General features: G+C 41.3%; 2 protein-coding genes and 1 long non-coding RNA gene across 10 annotated transcripts in view; 1 reads left to right on the top strand and 2 right to left on the bottom strand.

Annotated features, from left to right (window-relative positions):
- Positions 1-423: 423 nt before the first annotated feature.
- THAP1 (THAP domain containing 1) lies at positions 424-8,321 on the bottom strand. The gene is made up of 3 exons (XM_010957656.3): positions 8,017-8,321; positions 4,171-4,366; positions 424-3,515 (listed from the first exon to the last, which is right to left on the bottom strand). The coding sequence occupies exons 1-3, from the start codon at positions 8,085-8,087 to the stop codon at positions 3,144-3,146; spliced, it is 639 nt and encodes a 212-aa protein (XP_010955958.1). The 5' UTR covers positions 8,088-8,321; the 3' UTR covers positions 424-3,143.
- Positions 8,238-10,433, top strand: LOC105071045 (uncharacterized). Of its 2 annotated transcripts, none has more exons than XR_012502367.1 (2): positions 8,238-8,375; positions 9,316-10,433. It is a non-coding gene; the product is annotated as an uncharacterized LOC105071045 (long non-coding RNA). The 2 variants fall into 2 exon arrangements; XR_012502368.1 differs by lacking the exon at positions 8,238-8,375 and adding an exon at positions 8,382-8,562.
- Positions 10,434-12,803: 2,370 nt separating this feature from the next.
- Positions 12,804-17,424, bottom strand: part of RNF170 (ring finger protein 170) — a 29,754-nt gene continuing 25,133 nt past the window's right edge. For all 7 annotated transcript variants that reach the window (XM_074353302.1, XM_074353301.1, XM_074353303.1 and 4 more), the window contains one exon: positions 12,804-15,625. In XM_074353302.1, coding sequence (XP_074209403.1) covers positions 15,356-15,625 — 270 coding nt within the window. In that variant the 3' untranslated portion in view covers positions 12,804-15,355. The remainder of the gene's footprint in view (positions 15,626-17,424) is intronic.

Here is a 17,424-nt window from a genome sequence, read left to right as displayed (position 1 = left end):
AACCACATCCAAGGTAAAAAATTACCAAGACACAGAATGGTAAGAGAATGTTACTTCAAGCCAACTTTTTGTTCTTTTAAGGACAAAATTATAATTGCTTTCTTGCTTGTTGGTAAATCACTGTTTACACTGATCATTTTTCTTTCACATCAAGGATTGTATTTTAATACACTATATAAAACCAGAATGCCCAGTAATACCAGTTTACCACCAGTCAAGAGCAATTCTCTTCACTCATTGGTCCTTAATATCAGGAAAAGTCATCACCAAACAGGCAGATCTGTTCTTTTTCCTTTACATGCTATTCATGGCTCTCTTTTAAAAATTTTGGAACACAATGGAGTTTTCCTTTTGTAGATCAAATGGACTTTTAAATATATTATGTCACGGACTGACTTCATAAAAGCCATAGGTGTCGGTATGTGTATTTGTACATAATTTTTTTAATATCTAAAGAGGATCAAAGAATATGACTTTAATCTAAAAAATAATCCATATCAAGTGAAACTTTCACTTGCCTCCACCATTACAGTTAATACTTCTAAGAAAGGGATAACAAATTTCAGTTAAAAGAAAAAAATCTCACGTACTTGGATTACGAAGTAAAACGTTTTGCTAATCATTTTAGACACCACTGTTTCTTTACTGCAATGACAATTATTTTTCATAGACATAACAGGTACACAATTAATAAACATTTATTTTACAAAACTTTAAAACTTCTTTAATTCGGAATTTGAAAGTTCGAACGAGGCAGTAGTTCAACGTGAAGTCTGTATTGGCATGAAAAACGAGTACAAAAGAAAAGTGGCAACAAATTCTACCCTAATCAGGAAACTTATTTGAAAGAAACTAAGCGGAACTGCTCAGATGTCAATGGCACACAGAGAACGGGTGTCCACTTGTCAGGGATATTTTACAAGGGGTTTTGTAGGTCAGGCAGGTGCTCCGTGACTTCTAGGTCCCTTCTAATTCTAAAATTCTACAGTTTTCCTGGTAGTTCTATTAAGAAAGTTATTTCTTCCCACTATTATTGCCAGCTTATGTTACTCCTCGATGGAAGTTTTAGGATGTTACTCTATGTGCTTAAAATAAAGGGCATCCTTCGGAACAGGCTGAAACTCACAGCGGTCTCCTGCCCACCTGCTCCAGACTGAGACCCTGCCCCTGTCGTTTCAGGCTGAGTTTCACGCTGCATGGACAGGACCTGTTTTAGCCAAAGTGTTCTCCCCTTCTTGGCATTGTTAGAAACAACACAACAGACAAAGTGAATTTTAAAGACAAAATGACTGTTTAAAACATTTCAACAAATGTTACATCTCAGATTCAGAGATAAGCACCTGTACCTCAAACTCCCTGTTAAACATAATAAATGACTTAAATGCAAACGGTTGGTATACATGATGCTTGCTCAGTTCTCTCCAAATACCGATTTATGTCTGTCATGAAAAAAAAAAAAGTAGCTTCAGGTTAAATCACAACGCTAAGGCGCTAAGTCATGGAGACGATCATTTTCACAATTCAGTGTTGGATGCTTGGTTCTGAGGACACACACACACAGATTTCTTTTACGTATTGACAATTTAGATTTAAGATATCTACTTTGCAAAATATTCACCCACGTGTCCTCCAGGAATTGCTAGAGACATGAAATGTGAAAACAAACTACTTGGAGACTTTGTGGTTTCCAAAAGCAGTAATGAGACCCATGAATAACTGGAAAAAGTCCTCTGTTTTCTTAGAGTTAGTTCTAAACGTCTTCAGATTTCAGGTAACCATAAAAATCAAATCTCCAGGAATCAAGCACTGCCCGCTGGCACCATGGCAGCGAATCACAATGAAAACCAGGTCTACAAAAGACACTCCTAGACACCACTGCGGCGTCTTTTCAAATGTTCTGTGCAGCACTCTGAAATATAAAATCATCACCATGGGAGCGGTTATTCTCAATCTAAGGAGGTAATCCCTACAGGAGAACTTGTTCATGCGGAACTGTTTTCATTTTCAATACATGTAAAACTTCTCACCAAGTCAGAACACAACTCACAGTCTGAACAGAATCGTCAGTGTTTTAAATCTCAACATTCCACGCATTACGTATCAGGATGCTTCTGAACAGAGCTAACATACACTTAGGTAAATGGGGTATCATTGCAAACTCGTGCTAAAAGTGAAGAAATCATTTTTTATGTGAAACCTTGGCCAAAACCAATTAGTCAAGGGCAAGATTTCCATACTACAGTACAAGTCAAACTCTACCAACACAATGCACCTGGTTAGAGATTTGGATGCAGGTGTGACTACAGTTGGGGAACTGAGTGTCCCTTGGCTCAGAGCAGTGACAGAAAAAAGCTAACCATGGACCAGGTCACCATCTTCATTACTTCGTGGATAGCAATGCTTACTTTATTTATTGAAGGATGTATCTTCCACTGGAGATAAACTTCTAACTCTATAATGCTAGACAGTGGGGGGAGAGAAGGGCCCACTTTTAAAAATCGATTTTTTAGCATTATTTAACCATTTAGATTCAGTATGGAATGACTCATTTTCTGCTCAGAAGACAACCGATCTTTTTTTTTTTCTTTTTAAAGTATTGACTTGCCAACTTATCTTTGACAAGTGATTAAGAAAGACAGATGAATCTTCTGACTTGACAAACAAGGATGTGTGAATAAGAATATATATATTCTGAGAAGTTATGTCCCTTGCTTCTGACTTCAGACGTAACTAAGTTCTTTCAATAAACTGCATTAATTAAAAATGTTACGCTTTAAACCAAAATCATCCTCACTGTACTGTTCTCATTCTCTTTACTTTTTTATGTTTCTGTCATTTCTAGAAATACTCAAATTAAAAAACAAAAATCCCCAATCTGGAAACCAGCTTATATGGGAGCTCTGAGGTTACTTTATAACTTTTAAAATATTTTGTTAAAATGTAAAAACGCTGACATTACAAACTAAAAAAAAAAATTACAATTTTACAGTATATATCTAATTTATTCTTTTTAAAAAAATATTCTGAATGGTTTTTATACAAGTAATCAAGTGTAATCTTTTCAAACGAAACTCCCCTGTGGGCTAGAAGAGGGGTGTGTGTGTGGTATCGCCCCGTGAAAAATCGACATAAATCTCACTTTTTTACGCTGGAACTTCCACGATTTCGAAATAGTCATTGGGTAGGATCACGTAGCCCCTCTCCGAGACGTCGTCTTTCTCCTTCTGAAAGTGAGCCACCTCCTTTAGCTTCTCCAGCTGCCGCTCCTGCCTCCGGCACCGCTGCTGGGCGGTCTTGAGCTTCTTCCTGAGCTTCTCCACTTGCTGCTCCAGCTGGTGAATCCGCTTCCTCTGGTGCATGGTGTCCTCCACGGTGTAGTTGTGGTCACAGAACACGGACAGGTTATCGGGGGTCTGGAGCGGGGGCATGAGCAATCCGATGGCAGCGTCGACCTGGGAGATAGGCGGGCTCAGGGGAGGCGGGGGCTGCTGCTCTGGCGGCTCCGGGTCTTCCTTCTGCAACAAGAATGCAGAGAACGTCTGGGTTTCGTAACTCAAAGCAACAGTTGAAAAGACTTCATCTGCGGAATTTAAGAACAGTAGACATTTTTCCTGTTGCCTTGCTATAGAAACATTCCAAAATGAGAAAACAGCTCAAGTTTTAATTATACTTTTCTACCTGAAGTAGTCCTGGAATGCAAGAAAGAGACAGATTAGGCAGATTTAATTAAATGCTAAGCACTTAAAACTGAGGGGAAAAATACATTGAAACTGAAGTATCACTGATACAGAAAAATCAAAACTTACCAGCCTACAGGTGGGAAGAGAGAGGAATCTTAAAGAGACAAAGCTAGACTGACTTTCTTAGGGTGAGGATATTCAACTTTTAATCAACTGCACTTTGTATTTTTAAAAAGTATTTCACTGTGAACAAGGGTTATTGACAAGTGATAGGTTCCAGGTAACATTTCTTTTTTTTCTTTGGTAGGGTATTTAAGATTTTATTTATTTTTTTTTTCATTTTTCAGATTTAATAGGTAAAACTGATACAATTTTGACTGCACATATACAATAATATTTATTTTCTTACTACTTCTCTGGATTTTCCCAATTTTCCACAACGGACACAGGAATGTTATCCACAGAAAACCACCCAGTAAACATGTGCTACCTTGTCATGCGGTTCCGTGCAAAGAAATATTGTGGGAACAGCGTTCTCTTTCAGTAACTTGTTGTTGCACTCCCTCTTGAAGCAGTCTGGGGTGAAGTGTTCTGAGCAAATGCTGCTGTACTTGGTGGGCTTAAAGTTTTTTCTTCGGACAGCCGCCTCCCATTTTTTACAAAGACTGGGTCGAGTCAGAGGAAACCTAAGAAGACAACGTAATTCAGTTTTCCAACCTTATTCCAAAAAGAGGGCACAGCCAGACTTTCCTGCTTAGGAAAGAACTACCTTACATTGGTGCTAACACACCGAGGAATATTTGATAAAACACTAGCTTCGCTGATCTTCTTTTTGGACAGTTTTTAGTTGTGCCTTTATTACCTTTATTTGTTAAAAACGTTACTTGTTTTAAAAATCCTGTAAGTAAAGTGACCACCACTACTGTGGAATGTAACTCACCCCTTCCAGCATGGAATTTTTGGTTTTTTGAAAAGTAGTATTTCTTATTGGAAACTTACTGATCACACAGCAGTTATGAGACTGCCAGTTATGACATATACAAGCTAAATAAGACAGACTAAGAAGTCACATAATGTAAAAATACACTTATTAAAAGTTAGCCACATGGACAGATGCATGTAGTTGGAAGAGGACGTGATGGGAGGTTGGGGGTCGAGGGCCCATATACAGTAATATTATATATATTTTTATATTTTATAAATAATATTATATATAAAAAATATATATATATTTTAATATTGCAGATACAGGGCTTCCACACACATCTAAATACACAAGGATAAATCACAGCTCCACTATTGATTTCTCTCACATTTTTGGTAGGAGAATGTAATCAGGTTTTTTGGGGTTTTTTTAATGGCGGTACTGGGAATTGAACCGAGGACCTCTTGTGTGTTAGGCATACAGTCTACCACTGAGCTATACCTTCCCCCTTCTCTCACTTATTAATGCTTAACTTTTTATACTGAAAACACTAAAAGTTTCAGGTAAAATATACACACTATAGAGTGAATCTGTATTATGGCTCACTAGTGATTGTCTGTGTATTGTAAAACAAAACTGCATGTTTGTTTATACCTATGTACTGAGGAAAAGAAGCTTTCAGTTCTAATAGAATCGGTCTGACAAATATGAATTAATCCAATAACAGTCAAACCATAATGATAAAGAAATAAAAGAAAATTAATCATTTCCTCTCTTAACTGAAATATGTCCACTGGGCTCAGATAGAGGGAGGTGGGAAGAGTTTAAAGTTGTGATTTCACTTTTGCAGCTCAAGGATTTAGTGAGCAGGTGGGGGGAGGGGGTTGGAAAGAAGCCAAACAACAAAGGAGTTTCAACTCTGTTCGTTTTTCTTCCAAGTGAGGGATGCTAGAGCCTGATTCTGCTGTGGTCAGGATACTCTAACCGACCTCACGGCAGTTTCTGTGTTTTGCCCAGCATAGCCACCACATAGGAAATGAGAAAAGAAAGACTCCAGGAAGGTGTCTTGTGGGCAGTGGCCTCTAGAAATACAGACACAGTCACAATCTCCGGTGAAACTCAGTGCTCCGGGCCTCCTGACTCAAGGACTATAATTCAGGGTTTTTGTGAGGTTCTGTCAAGCTCTTTACAACTCCTTCCCAAAACTGCTCTTTTGGATAAGGGATGAGATGCAGGTTAGCCATTTTTCCCCATTATATCAGTTGTTTAAAACAACCTGCGGAAGCTCCCTATTTCTGGTGTACGAACGTCATCCTTAATTAGCCTGCAGAGCCAGTGGAGGGCTTCCCATATTTTTTGATTCCCTCTGCCATGTCATTAGAAACCGGGCGGTGGGAAGCTGAACCCACCAAGAGGTCACCCTCTCCAGACCTGTTCCCTGACTTTGAAAGAACTAGAGGCCAATTCATCAGCTCTCAGAAATTCTAATAAATCAAGAGTTAACATTAGGATACACTTAACTGAATCCCAGAAGCGTTAAGTGTTCTGTCCCCTTCTTGGAAGAGGAAACATCACCATTCTCAAGATCTCTTTACGCTCTTGCCACAGCCCCTTCCGCAGCAAGGCTTGGAATATGGAGTAATCTCCTGGAGACCCTTATCCCAGGTCCCCCTGGTTAAGCTCCTTCCTCTTCAGTCTTCAGAGCTCTATTTGGATGGCACCTCTCCTGGGATATCTGTTGTTTTCTTAGGTCTTAGTGCTAACTGCTCTCACAGCACCAAGCTTTCAGCGTCCTTAGTAACAACTGCTGATAATACTTTCATTATTATTTTTGAGCACCTGCCTACCCCACTAGAAGAGACTGCCTGACTGAAGGGGGAACCCGAGTGTCCTCTTCCCTGATGCATTCACAGTGGGCACAGTGTTACGGCGTCTTAGTGTCTTACCAGGGCTGTGGGAAGTACTGAACTTAAATCATCAGTAAGGAATTTGAACAGAACTGCAGGACGGGGGAGCTGACGGTTAAGCCCATGATGACTGGAGCCCCAGACTTCTCTGTTTACCTGGGGGTCAAGGAATCAAATCCCAAGGCAGAAGACTTTAGTGACCAGTGTATAGGAACAACCCAGAGAGCAGGGACTTGGAGAGTTACAGGATCTTGGATTTGGAGAAGATACAAGTCTGAATGCAGCAGTCAAGGCTTTTTAATGATCTTAAACCCAGAGAATTACAGGATTCAAACTACTATATATAAAATAAACAACAAGTACTGTATAGCACAGGGAACTCTAGTCAATATTTTGTAGTAACCTCTAATGAAAAAGAATATGAAAAGGAATACATGTATGACTGAAACATGCTATACACCAGAAATTAACACAATATTGTAATATTTCAATTAAAAAAAAGTTCAAAAAATCTCTCTATGCTCTAGACACTCTTATTTCTGTTCCTCTCATATTATATCAAACGTATAAAAATGCATCCACATCCCCAATTAAACATAAAAGGCTCGCACCCCCAAAGCTGAATGAATATTTAAGATTCTGCTTTTGTAATTATTTAGCTGTAAGTACTTTGTCTAATTTACCACTGGCTCTAATTTCTTCAGCTATTTTCCATTTACAGTCGGGAATTATCACCCCCCAAATTTTACTGGAATAAAATTTGAAAATATTGAATTGGGCTGAATGCAAACGGTATTGTAATGGAGTCACTTTTGCGGTTTTCTTTTCAAGAGAACATTTCCTCCTCTAGGACCCGAGGCGCAGTAACTTCTGGACGAAACCGCCCTGAGAGCTGCGAGGCCGCTCTTCTCCGAGGGCTTCCTCCACGCGCCCCTATACTATTACTGTCCACGTTATTATTGTGTGCCAAAACATGGCTCTTCATCTGGGCAGGATCTGACACCTTCTCTAAGATCTAGAGGTCCTGAAAGGTTGGATCCTGGACACTGGGTCCACAGCATCCTCCCTGAAATCCTGGCCAAGTCAGTCCTTAACTGCTGTGACGCTGGACCTCCTCCCCAGCAGGGCCGAAAAGGCGTGACTTCTCCGTTTCGGTCTAAAGAGTGATGACCAACCGGGCTTCTCCATGACCCGGGTGGTGAAACCCAGCTGCCTCTCGGTCCGGAGCCCTCATGACCCGCGAGGACTCCAGGCATCGCAGGTCCGCCCAGAACCTGCCATCCCGGGCGGCGCGCGAACCTGTGAACGCGCAACCCGGGGCGGAGAGCGGGCGGTGACGCCAGGGACACGCCCACCGCTCCCTGCCCCCAGAGCCCTATCGCGCCCCGCCCCTGGCCACGCCCCTCTCACTAGGTCTCGCGCGGACACGCGCCTGGCTCCACCCACAAGCAGGGCCGCGCGCCCCCGGCCCTAGCCGGCCCCGGGAGGAGCTCAGGGTACTTACTTGTGGAAAGAAACCGGCTTATCCTTGTCGTATCGGTTTTTGCAGCCGTAGGCGGAACACGACTGCACCATCCTTCCGGTCCTCAGTTACTTCACTTCTGCCGCCCCAGCAGGCAGTTGAAGCTGCTATCAGTATCGCCGCACTCGGCTTTGACACCTTCGCTTCTTCTGTAGCTTTGGCCAACAGTTAGAGTGATGAGAGCCTCACTCGGGGGGTGACTAATGTGCCCGTTTTGTTTGCTTTAGCAGAAGGACGACAGCCATCGCCCGTCTCCCATCTCCAAGATGGCGGAGACAGCTTCAACCTCACCTCTCGCGAGGACTGCGTCCTTCTGTCTCTGATTAGCCCTGAGGTCAGAGGTAACGTTCCCTGCGAGGCAGGCCATTGGCTGAGGCCCGTAGCGTCGCGCGGCGGGTCTCGGCGTTGCGGAAGTGGGCGTGGCCTCCGAGCTTCCGGAAGGAAGAAGGAACTGCCTGGGAGGAGGGGAGGTGGGCTGGGTTACGCATCCGCGGAGTTTCATCGGGTTATTTATCCCCGGCGATTTAGGTTGGAGAACTATACGGTCTGTGGGCGCTGCTGGCCTAAAGCAGGACAGGTGTAAAGTTGAGGTCGTTGGGTAGTTGCGCTCGTTTCTTTAAAAGGACGGCCGCAGATGGCGTAATTTGTAAAACTTGGTGGATCCCTTTCTCGGACCGCTAGTCTCCACCCCCTAGGCTGCTGCTTCAGGTGTTCCGCGGTCTGGGCGGAGCGCAGGTGCCGGAGCTCAGCAGCGAGAGAGGACACCCCCGCGCGCACCCCAAGCCCAGGCTTCTCTGGGGTTCTCGGTGGCCCGAGGCCACCGCGCTCCTTAGGGCCTAGTGATCTCCGGGTTCTGTGCTGGGCGTCGCGGACTGCTGCAGGGGTTCTCACGTCGGAGAGAGGCTTTGCCTCCTTGGCCCGCCCCTTTCATTCGTGTCCATCGTGGGCTGTTGAGTAATCTCATGGCTCATATATATATATTTTTTTAAATTGTTGAGTAAGAGTAACCTAGGCCCCCTCGTCATAGAGCTTGTGTTCTAGTGAGGGTAAGACAGACAGTTAAAATCGTAAATAAAATCACATTGTGCCAAGATGCCTGCATACTGTGCTGTAAGGGTGAATAAAGGTAGAGGGTCACTGCCTCCAGTCTGAGAAGGGAACATTTAACCTGAAAAACAAAGAATTGGGGTGGGGGGGGAATCTAGCAATGTAAAGAATGAAGGCCAGCACGGGGAGTGAGTGCTAAGACCCTGAAGCAGTGAAGAGTTCTGTATTTTCTAGGAACTGGATGGAGGCTGTGGTGTTAGAGCCCAGTGAGCCACGGAGAAGGGCACGGAGTGAGGTTGAAGAGTAGGTGAGTTGTCGATTTGGATTTTAACTGTAGGGGGAAGCCACTGAACCATTTTAGGCGGGGGAGAGACATGATCTAATTAATAAATATTCTTGAAAGGTCGTTCTGGTTGTTCACGTGAAGAGTTACCAGCGAGAGGCAGCAGTGAAAGCAAAACAATTACAAGGCTGTTGCAGGCAAGCAAGAGACTGGTAACTTCGGACTAAGGTGGTGGCATGCGATATACATCTAAGAGGTAGAAACAGTAGGGCTTGCTGATAGAAGCAAATGAGAATGAGGAAGAGAAGAATCATGGGTGGTTTGAGCTTGAGTGTCTTGCTTGAGTATTTGGATGGATGGTGGTGCCTTTTACTGAGATGCTGATGGACGGCCTTTAAAAAGAAAAAAAAACAGCTATGCCCTCGGATAGAAAGAGGACTTGGAGGGGTGGGAGTGATTTAGGAAGCTGGGTCATCAGCTGTGGGGTTGGAGGACTGAGGAACGTCAGAAGAGAAGAAAGTATAAATAGTTCTGAGGCTGGGAATGCAAAGTTACTGAAGAAGCACGTGGCGATGGCCAGGCGGGACCAAACTCCCTACTGAGGTTTGCGACCCAGTCATTTTCGTTGTTACCTGGTTGGATTTCCCTCAGCCGAGTTCTCCGCTTCCCTCCTGTTTCTTCTATCCATGACTTGGAAATGAAAAAAACACTTTTATTATTTTTTGAATATTATTCTAATGTTTCCTTACTTCAGAATGGTTTACTAGTAAAGTGAATTGCATATAATTTAAAGTTGTATATTATTGGGGGAAAGTGGGTGGGAATGGATAAATCTGGGAGTTTGAGATTTGCAATGTTAGCCACTCTATAAAAATAGATTAAAAAAACAGATTTCTTCTGTGTAGCACAGGGAACTATATTCAGCATCTTGTAATAACCTTTAATGAAGAAGCATATGAAAACGAATATATATGTATATATGCATGACTGGGACATTGTGCTGTACACCAGAAATTGACACATTGTAACTGACTGTACTTAATTAAAAGTTATATATTATTAAACTGAATGTTGTATTTTTCTTTGTAAAACCATTCCCCAAACTAAATTTTCGCTGTGTGTTCTGCAGATCAATGTATTTGCTTAATAGAAAAATAATTTTCACTTCCTCTAAAGTAACTTACACCTATTGTCTGTTTTCCTTCTCTCTCCTTTGCCCATTTCTTCCTAACATTTACCAGGGCTGGAGTAACTATTTACTCGTCAAGGGGTGGCTATGAGGAAAAGATGATTGCTTTTTAAAAGTGTTGATAGAAACAACCCAAATGTCCATTAAGAGTTGAATAAATTGTGGTAGAGTCAGACAGTGGAATACTACACAGCACTAACAATAAAGAAGCCCCACAACACTGTGGATGGTTCTAACACACATAATGTTGACAAAGTCAGACACAAAAGAAAATATACTATATAATTCTGATTTTTTAAGAGTAAAAAACAAGTAGGTAAATCTACAGTCAAAAGAGGCTGCTTTTGCGGGGGAGAGGCAAGTAAGAGGGCCAGTGGGACGGTGGTCATGTGTCTTTTGACTGAGGTGATGGCTAAACAGTGTGTTCACCTAACCCTTATGATTTACAAAATGTTTGGCATTCTATGTAATAAAATAGTTTATTAAGCAAACAAGGGCCACACAAGATAGGCAAAACTGCTCGTTATTTTTTTTTTTAGAGAATGAGATGTTTATATGCTCATTTGACCCCTTCAGTGAATATCAAAAGTGAAAATGTGCCTTAGCTTTATATGACCATTTAAGGGAAAGAGAATAAGGATAAACTGAAGGTTAGTTAGAAGCTTGACATTTTTCAGAGTCTCAAGAGGCCAAGAGCCAATTCACTTACTAATAGAACACTTTTTAAGGGAAACAGAAAATTTAACTCATTGACCTTAAAAGGGTAAGTTTTGTCACAATTTTTCTAGATGGGTAAACTGTCTTGTTTGATAAACTGAAAAATAAGCCACTTGTTTTGACGTTGAAGAAGGCTAAGGACTAAAGATGTTTTAAACTCACTGATATCTAACAGTTTAGATTTTAATTTCCATCCAACTAGGCTACTTTTTCTATAAACAGTTTTTATTTTAAAATGCCCTAGCATTCATTCTCTCTGGGCCATATCTTCATCTGTAGAGTGAGGCTACAGGACTGAGGAATTCTTAATTTGGAATCCATGAATGGTCTGCTCTTTGAATCCCTTGAAGATGAATCAAAACTATACATACATGTGTAAATGTGCATTTTTGTGGGGAATAATCTATAGCTTTCATCTGATTTTCACAGAGAAAGCATAAAAACTAGCCAGTTTCTAATGCCCCTTACAATTCTAAAATTCTAGGATGAGTGAAACAAATACTAATTTTCATGGAGCTTTTCTCGAAGACCGTTTAGAAGGGTGAGTGTGTTGACTGGAATGATTAGACATTTTTAAGTAGTTCTTTTTACATTTTGTGTTTTTAAATTATAAAATCTAACTATTAGATAAAAGTTTGAAACATCTTTAGCCCTTAGCCCTCTCCTGGATCAAATACTACCTTCCCCTCTAAAGGCCACGAGTTGGAGGGATAAAGGACAGTGTTCAGACATGCTCAGTGACGTCTCCTGGGTGTGTACTCCTGTTTGCTCCGTTCTGGGGCCCGGGACAAGATGGGTTGCAGGGAATGAAGGTGACAGTGGCTGATAACACCTCAGATTTGCCTGCAGTTAAGAACTCAATGCATGAGACTAACATGGATGCTGTGAAGATGGTCTGGATCTGACAGAACCACCAAAACTCAACGTTTGTCTCTATCTCTGTGATAGTATCGCCTCCTACTCACCTGGTCCTGGGAAACTCTTTTAGGGCCTTAGACCTTGAGTGCCTTTCCTGTTCCTCAGACTTGGGGAAGAGCGTTTCAGTTACAACTGCCATTAAATATACACTCAAAAGAAACGGGTGGAGAATCAGGTGCGAGTAACTCTAATTCCACCTTCACTGTCCAGAATTAATATAGATGGCCCAGGTTAAACTATTTTCCCCCAAAACATTTCTGCTTTTTAAATTTGAAAATATCCGAGGGAGGTATGTATATATAGCTCAGTGGTAGACTGTGTGCTTAGCATGCACAAGGTCCTGGGTTCAATCCCCAGTGCATCCATTTCAAAACACAACAAACAAACCCCCCCCAAACCCACCTAATTACCTCCCCCAACAAAATAAATATAAAATAAAAAAATTTTAATTAAAAAAAAATTAAAATGTCCAAGCAAAACTGATTAGAAATGTGAGGAGACACTGGATGTCCATTAGTGAAAAAGAAAACCATTGCAGCCATTCTGCTGAGTGCTGTTTCAGGAGTTCTGAACTTTAAAGCAAACGACATCAAAGAAAACAGGAAAATTCACAGCTACTTTTAACCATTTGCTTTTATTCCAGAGAATAACTGCTTGACAAACTCTTAAATCATGAAGTTTGAACACAAGTGTCAGTCCTCTGAAACAAGTCTGTGAGGTAGGTGTCTACACAGCCACCGGGACCGACACAGTCCTTTCTTCCCGTGTTGCTGTCAAATGCTGAGAATTGCAGGATCTGGAACCACTGTTCTAGTGGGCAGTTTCAACAACTCTCTCCTCCGTTCTCGTTCCCCACAGAGCTGCTCCAGTTATCATCTGCTCCTGGGGCTGGACCATCTGTTTTTGTGAAAGTTGCAATGTTGTTGTTTACAAAAATCCAAATCGTTGCTTTGATTTGATAGGATCTAGCTCTGAATCATAGAAGTTCTACTGTGATGTTTCAAACACTGACTGACTCTGCTTACTTTAAATACTCTCTCAGACCCCTAGTTCATGTATTATCAGTGATCCATAAAGATGACGTAGTGAGCAGGTCTAAAATTATGAGAAGCCGGCATGTTCCCTCTTCAGTTTAGCAAGACGTCATACGGTGTTTTTGTATGTTACAAAAGTTGGTACGTTACACGTCGACCAGGAATTCCAGATATTACAGTAAAAGTATTGTAAGTAGAAATGTGACACTTGAAGCAGAACACATGCACAGAAAATTAAACCCTTTCAAAGTGACATTGCTTTAGCCCCACAGCAAATTTGTAATTGGCAGGAAATGCATTTCTAACCTGGTAAATGGTGCTGTAACCAACTACTCAGCTTCTCGAGTTAGTGTCTGCGGCTGAAACGCTTTTCCATGAAGTATGCCACCCTACTAGACATTGGATTTGATAAAGTGTAGAAGTAGGGTGCATGGAGTCTTGCTCTGTTGTCTTTCTAGACCTTTCCTCCTAGAAGCACTTAAGATGTCCTAGTCCAGTGTGTCCCACAAGACTCCGGGGACCGCAGCGTCTCCCCGTGTAGGAGTCCTCCTGGGAGTCTGACAGCCGTCACTTACTTGTGTGTGGCTTCAGACCAGAAAAAACCTTTCACGTTTAGCAGGAATTTTACCTATGAAACGGAAGGCCATGCTCTGCCTTTTTCACAGAACTGTCTTTGAGGATTAAATGAAACGTATGCAAACAACTGCTTTAATTACAATGTGCTCTACTGAAGAATTTTGTTTTTCTCTGTGACAAGCAGCAGCTTTGGCTGCGGCCCAAATTAGAAGACCCTTTTACTGATACTTCATCAGCGTCTCAGGAGTTGATGGCTAGTCTGATTAACTTGGAAAAACTGTGACAGATCAGTGTTTTCTCCCCCTCTGACCACAGTGAGGCTCATGGATGCAGGAATGGACAGGAGGACTTAGCAGCGACTGCAGGCGGCAGGGCTGACACTGACTGTCCCCTGGGGAATCAGTGACCACCACGTCCAGTTCCCTGGCAGGCTGTGCCAGCTGAGGGGGTTACGATTTCATAATACTGGTGGTTTTGATTCTGCTCAAACAGAAGACTGCAGAGAGAGCGTTAGGTAGCTTTTGCTGCAGTCTTCCAAAAACTCAGATAACTTTCCCGCTGAATATCTCATTCAGTGCAAGGCCTGATGAATCTGGGCTACGTCCTGCCATCTGGGGACAGTATTACAGAATTTTTCTGACAAGAGAAGACTAACCCAATTCGTCTATTCGATTGCTGTAGTTCACCAGTAATTTCTTGTCAAATTTAAATAGTGTTCCTAGTACCCTCCTCAGGTCTCTGATGCTCACAGCCACAAAGAAACACTATTCTCAGGAATGCACCAAACTACGATGTGCCTGCATTATCACCCCGGTTCCTGAAAAAAAAGTCCCTTTACAAGTTACTTTCATAAACGATTCCTAGAAAAGGACCCAGCTCTTATTGAAATGTCATAACTGAGAACGGCAAGTATGCTGACTGGAGCAAATGTCTTAAATCTTGTTAATTCTATTGATTAAGAAATGTTCGGTGAACCAGAATATGAAACCAGATGACAGAGAGTTCAAGTTTCTTCTTCCGCTTTCAGCCAATAACAAGTGATTATTTCAGAATGGAAAAGCAGAACTGCTCCAAATGCACAAAACTTAGCTAGTCCTAAAAGAAACACTGATCCCCCCCCCATATTGTACAATATTTTATTGTAATAAAAATATTTAGGTGAGTCTCAGAGCAACAGATTATCACATGGGTACTCACTGAGAAGCATAAATTGTACATTTGACAATATCTTACTATACATCCAATTAATCTGAGTAATTTGGCGAGGGGGAAGAAAATATAAGCATCCCATTTTATTTCACATTTTCCCACAGACTTTATAGACAACACAGAATCAAGATACAGTTGTAATCAGGATAATTCTAACCTTAATATTAGAACCTGCAGCATGTACAAATTCCAGTCATCTATTGCTAGGCATTTGCCAGATGATAATCACAAGTTTGGCATACAGTGGTTTGAAGCTTGGAAGATGATATTCAAATGCTTTACACGGCTGTTGTCCTTCTGTTTGGTTTTACACGTTAGCCCCCAATTTTTGTCAGCTCATTTTTTTGTTCATCTGTTTAGTCTCTGTGTTATGACTTCTCGATACATAATAGAGATGTAGATGAGCAACAGAAAGATGACAAAGAAATCATCGAGAAAGCCTAGGATTCCAAACAAGGCTTCAGGTACGAAGTCTAGAGGTGATATAAGGTAGAAAAAAGCTCCCATTAAACAAAGTATTATCCTGATACGGAACATCCAGAAAAGGCCCCCGACTGAAAACATCTCCCTGAACGCATGCCTCAGTAACGTGGGCAGGTCCATGATTCTTTCCATAATCTGGTAGGGGAAGAACAGATATTGTGATTTGGCATCTAACGTGTCAGACTTCAAAAATCATGTAATTTTCTTACAACATGCAGACAAACTCAGTTAACATGAATGACAGTGTTTCACATATTGGTCAAACGGCATATTTTCTAGTTACTCATTTTTTAAAAAAATAGTTCTTTGATTACTAGGTTCTTATAAATATGTCTTATAGGAGATAATTGAAAAGCGACTAAAATGTCAACAAACTTAAAACATAGGCTATAGTAATACGAAACTCAAGTTTATCTCTAATTGGAGTTAGTAAAATAAACCAATAAAACCCTATAGGATTAGTCTGAGGCTTGGGCTCAAGTCTCAGCTTTAAAAGTCGGACAGATCGGGGTTCGGATTCAAAGTCAATCACTTATTAACCAGGTTACCTTGGGGAAAGTTGTTTAACCTACTAGAGATTAGTCAACAATTGAGTATGTGCCACGAGGACTATTAAGAACCAGAAGAGACATTGTTATAAAAGACCTTTATAAACTGGCACACAATATGTAAGTACCTATGTGTATATATAAGTATATACAGACACATCAACTTTGATAACTTTGACAACTTTGACAGTCTTAACAATAGCAATGAAACTGATTCCTTCTAAGGATGTTGATTCTGCTTAGCTTGAGTTTAAGTGAATTACTAATTGCCACAAAGATTTTCGGAATGCCGGGCTTACCCTTTCTGGAAATGAGTAAGTTTCTGGATCTATACAGACCAATAATTACACTATAGTCACTCTGTAAATACACTAAAAACCGTTGAATTGTATATTTTAAACAGATGTACTTTATGGTACATAAATTACATCTAAATAAAGTTGTTTGGAAAAAAGATGGTACCCGCATCTATTTTGGATGACCTTGAGCAGGTCAGCCAACTCCCTGACTGCAAGCCCCTCGCGGGTCCTGTGCAGCTGTGAGCTGACTGCATGCTCTCTAGGGGCCTGGGTCGTCATGAGCCACCAGGACCCCTCAACGTGACTTCCTTGATGGTCTCGTTTCTCCAGGGGTGGTAGATGTGAGGGAACTGACCAGAGGAAGTAGATCACATCCTGTGGTCATTCCACCGCCCCGCGTTCAGCTGTTTTTCACAATCTGTATAAATATCGTTAAGTCCAACTCTAGGTGCGTATTTTGTTTGTCTAACAGGTGCCAAATAAGTTGAGAGGGAAATGGAGACAAAAGTAGGAAGAACTGAGTAAGTGATGAGGAAACAGTTTTAAAAACCCCACCGGATTAAAGAAAATCTTGTAACTCCTTTTGGAAAACTGCTCACAAGAGAACAAAAATGGTCTTTTTACAATCACTTCCTAGGCTAATTTTCTATTCTCTGTGGAAGAAACTAACATTTACAGCGAAACAGCCACACTGCTTTCACAAGGTCTGCGGTAACTTAAATATTCTAAGGACCAGCCAGTGTGTCTTTTGAATGCCTTTCTGTCCTTTGTCAGAGCTGTTTTGTTCAGTTCTCATATGGTATCATTTATACAAAATCTGTAATAATTAGGTAAGAAATATGAAATGGGTTATTAAGAAATGTTTGTATATTAATCACAGTCTAACTCCACTTTTGAGGAAGAATATCAAATTAAGAGCTCAATGTCCTGGAGAGGGTAGGGCATACATAGCTCAGTGGTAGAGTGTGTGCTTAGCATGCATGAGGTCCTGGGTTCAATCCCTAGTACCTCCATTAAAATATATATATAAATAAATAACCTAATTACCTCCCCTTTCAAAAAAAACCCCCAAAATAAGATCACATCT

The sequence above is a fragment of the Camelus bactrianus genome, chromosome 26 (assembly GCF_048773025.1).
Source record: "Camelus bactrianus isolate YW-2024 breed Bactrian camel chromosome 26, ASM4877302v1, whole genome shotgun sequence".
Lineage (NCBI taxonomy): Eukaryota > Metazoa > Chordata > Mammalia > Artiodactyla > Camelidae > Camelus > Camelus bactrianus.
The sequence above is the reverse complement of the archived record's forward strand: the minus strand, read 5'-3'. Positions and strand labels throughout refer to the sequence as shown.

Excerpts from the sequence above, each read along its gene's own strand:
- THAP1 (XM_010957656.3), bottom strand. The coding sequence starts at position 8,087 with ATGGTGCAGTCGTGTTCCGCCTACGGCTGCAAAAACCGATACGACAAG. Across the intron at positions 4,367-8,016 it reads AAGCCGGTTTCTTTCCACAA|GTTTCCTCTGACTCGACCCA; the intron begins GTAAGTACCCTG and ends TTGTCTTCTTAG. Across the intron at positions 3,516-4,170 it reads GCACGGAACCGCATGACAAG|AAGGAAGACCCGGAGCCGCC; the intron begins GTAGCACATGTT and ends TTCTTGTTGCAG.